Source organism: Apis dorsata, unplaced genomic scaffold (genome assembly GCF_000469605.1).
Source record: "Apis dorsata unplaced genomic scaffold, Apis dorsata 1.3 scaffold_156, whole genome shotgun sequence".
Classification (NCBI taxonomy): domain Eukaryota; kingdom Metazoa; phylum Arthropoda; class Insecta; order Hymenoptera; family Apidae; genus Apis; species Apis dorsata.
Window position 1 is genome coordinate 191159 of NW_006263446.1, and position 1575 is coordinate 192733.

A 1575-nucleotide genomic window follows, 5' to 3' on the forward strand; every position below is an offset into this window, starting at 1 on the left:
AGGTCCAAGAAGTTGCATTTCAATAAGGATTAGAGAAAAATAAATTAAATATTCATGGTATAATGATCTGTCAGATTAATGTACTATATCTCTTTGGGGCACAAATTTTTTTAAATTAAAAAAAAAAAAAAGGTCCAAGAAGTTGCATTTCAATAAGCATTAGAGAAAAATAAATTAAATACTCATGATATAATGATCTGTCAGATTAATATATTATATCTCTTTGAGGCACAAATTTTTTTAAATTAAAAAAAAAAAAGGTCCATGAAGTTGCATTTCAATAAACATTACAGAAAAATAAATTATTTTGAATTATTTAATTAATGAGATGGAATATTAATATTATGTAATTTGTGTTTCTGCTTATTTCTGGATTTGAAAATATTCTCTCATGCATATTAAGAGTATTAATGTGTCCCAAAGAGATATAGAGTGTTAATTGTATTCATGAATGTTCTTTGAAGAGTTAATTCTAAAGGCAAAAATAAAGACAAAAGTTGGTATGTAAAAATGTCATCTGAGACTTATTTGTTGAGTATATACCAACTTTTGTATTTTGTTTCGAGAATCTTTAGAAAAGTTGATTGTATTGAAATTATTGTATATGTTCTTTCCAATTTACTAATTGTTATCTTACTTGCGAATAGTTATTGCCAATTTGTAGGAGCTTTCAACACGTTAGTACATTTCTTTCTTACAGATGTAAAGTAGAATTATTTTCATTTATCATTATAACATGTAATAGAATGAAATTTAGAAAAAAAAAACTTGTAAAAGTTGAAAATTTCTTCAATTTTGTTCTTTAAGAAGATCAAGATTGCAAAAACTGTATAATGAAATCAATATTTTTAATTATACATCTGACTTTTGATTAATCACAAAAGAAAGGAAAGATCTCTCATTTCAATTTTTAACTAAAGTATCAAATAAAAAACAATCAAATTAAAATATAATAATTCATATATATGTGACTCCAATATACAGTTAATGCATAAAGAAAATCAATCTCTTTTCAAATCAATTCTCTTTTCAATAAATTAACCGCAAACTATTCCTTCAGATACGTGAAAGTGTATTTATTACCTGACAAATCAAAGAGCGGGAAACGAAAGACAAAAGTGAAGAAGCACACACTGAATCCTGAATTTAACGAGACATTGAAGGTAAGATTGACGTTTCATTTTCAAATCTCGAGCACAAAAAAATTCTTGCTTGCCCCTCCATTCTTTCCTGCATGAGAGTTAGAGCTTGGACGGTACGCAACCATATTTCAGTTCCATATGAGTCTGAGCGGCCTAGAGACCAGAACATTATGGCTGACTGTTTGGCATTCAGACATGTTTGGACGCAACGATTTCCTCGGCGAGGTTCGAATGCCCTTGGAGAACAAAATCTTCGATGATCCTACGCCCAAATGGTATCCTCTTCAAGAACGAGTAAGTTTATGAAATAGTTTGTTCATCATTTTATATTTTTTATAAATAAAGAATAAGATATATAGTGGCTCATAGATTTATTCATGTGCATACATTTTTTTCTTTTTTTCTTTTTTTTTTTTTTTTTTTTTTTTTTTTT

The 1575-nt window shown here is 27.6% G+C and overlaps 1 protein-coding gene across 1 annotated transcript in view; it reads left to right on the forward strand.

The window, feature by feature from the left end:
• The window catches only part of LOC102671748, a 48085-nt gene that overhangs the window by 43303 nt on the left and 3207 nt on the right, over positions 1-1575 (forward strand). Inside the window, exons 17-19 of the mRNA XM_031509470.1 lie at positions 648-677; positions 1061-1163; positions 1275-1436. Coding sequence (XP_031365330.1) covers positions 648-677; positions 1061-1163; positions 1275-1436 — 295 coding nt within the window. The remainder of the gene's footprint in view (positions 1-647; positions 678-1060; positions 1164-1274; positions 1437-1575) is intronic.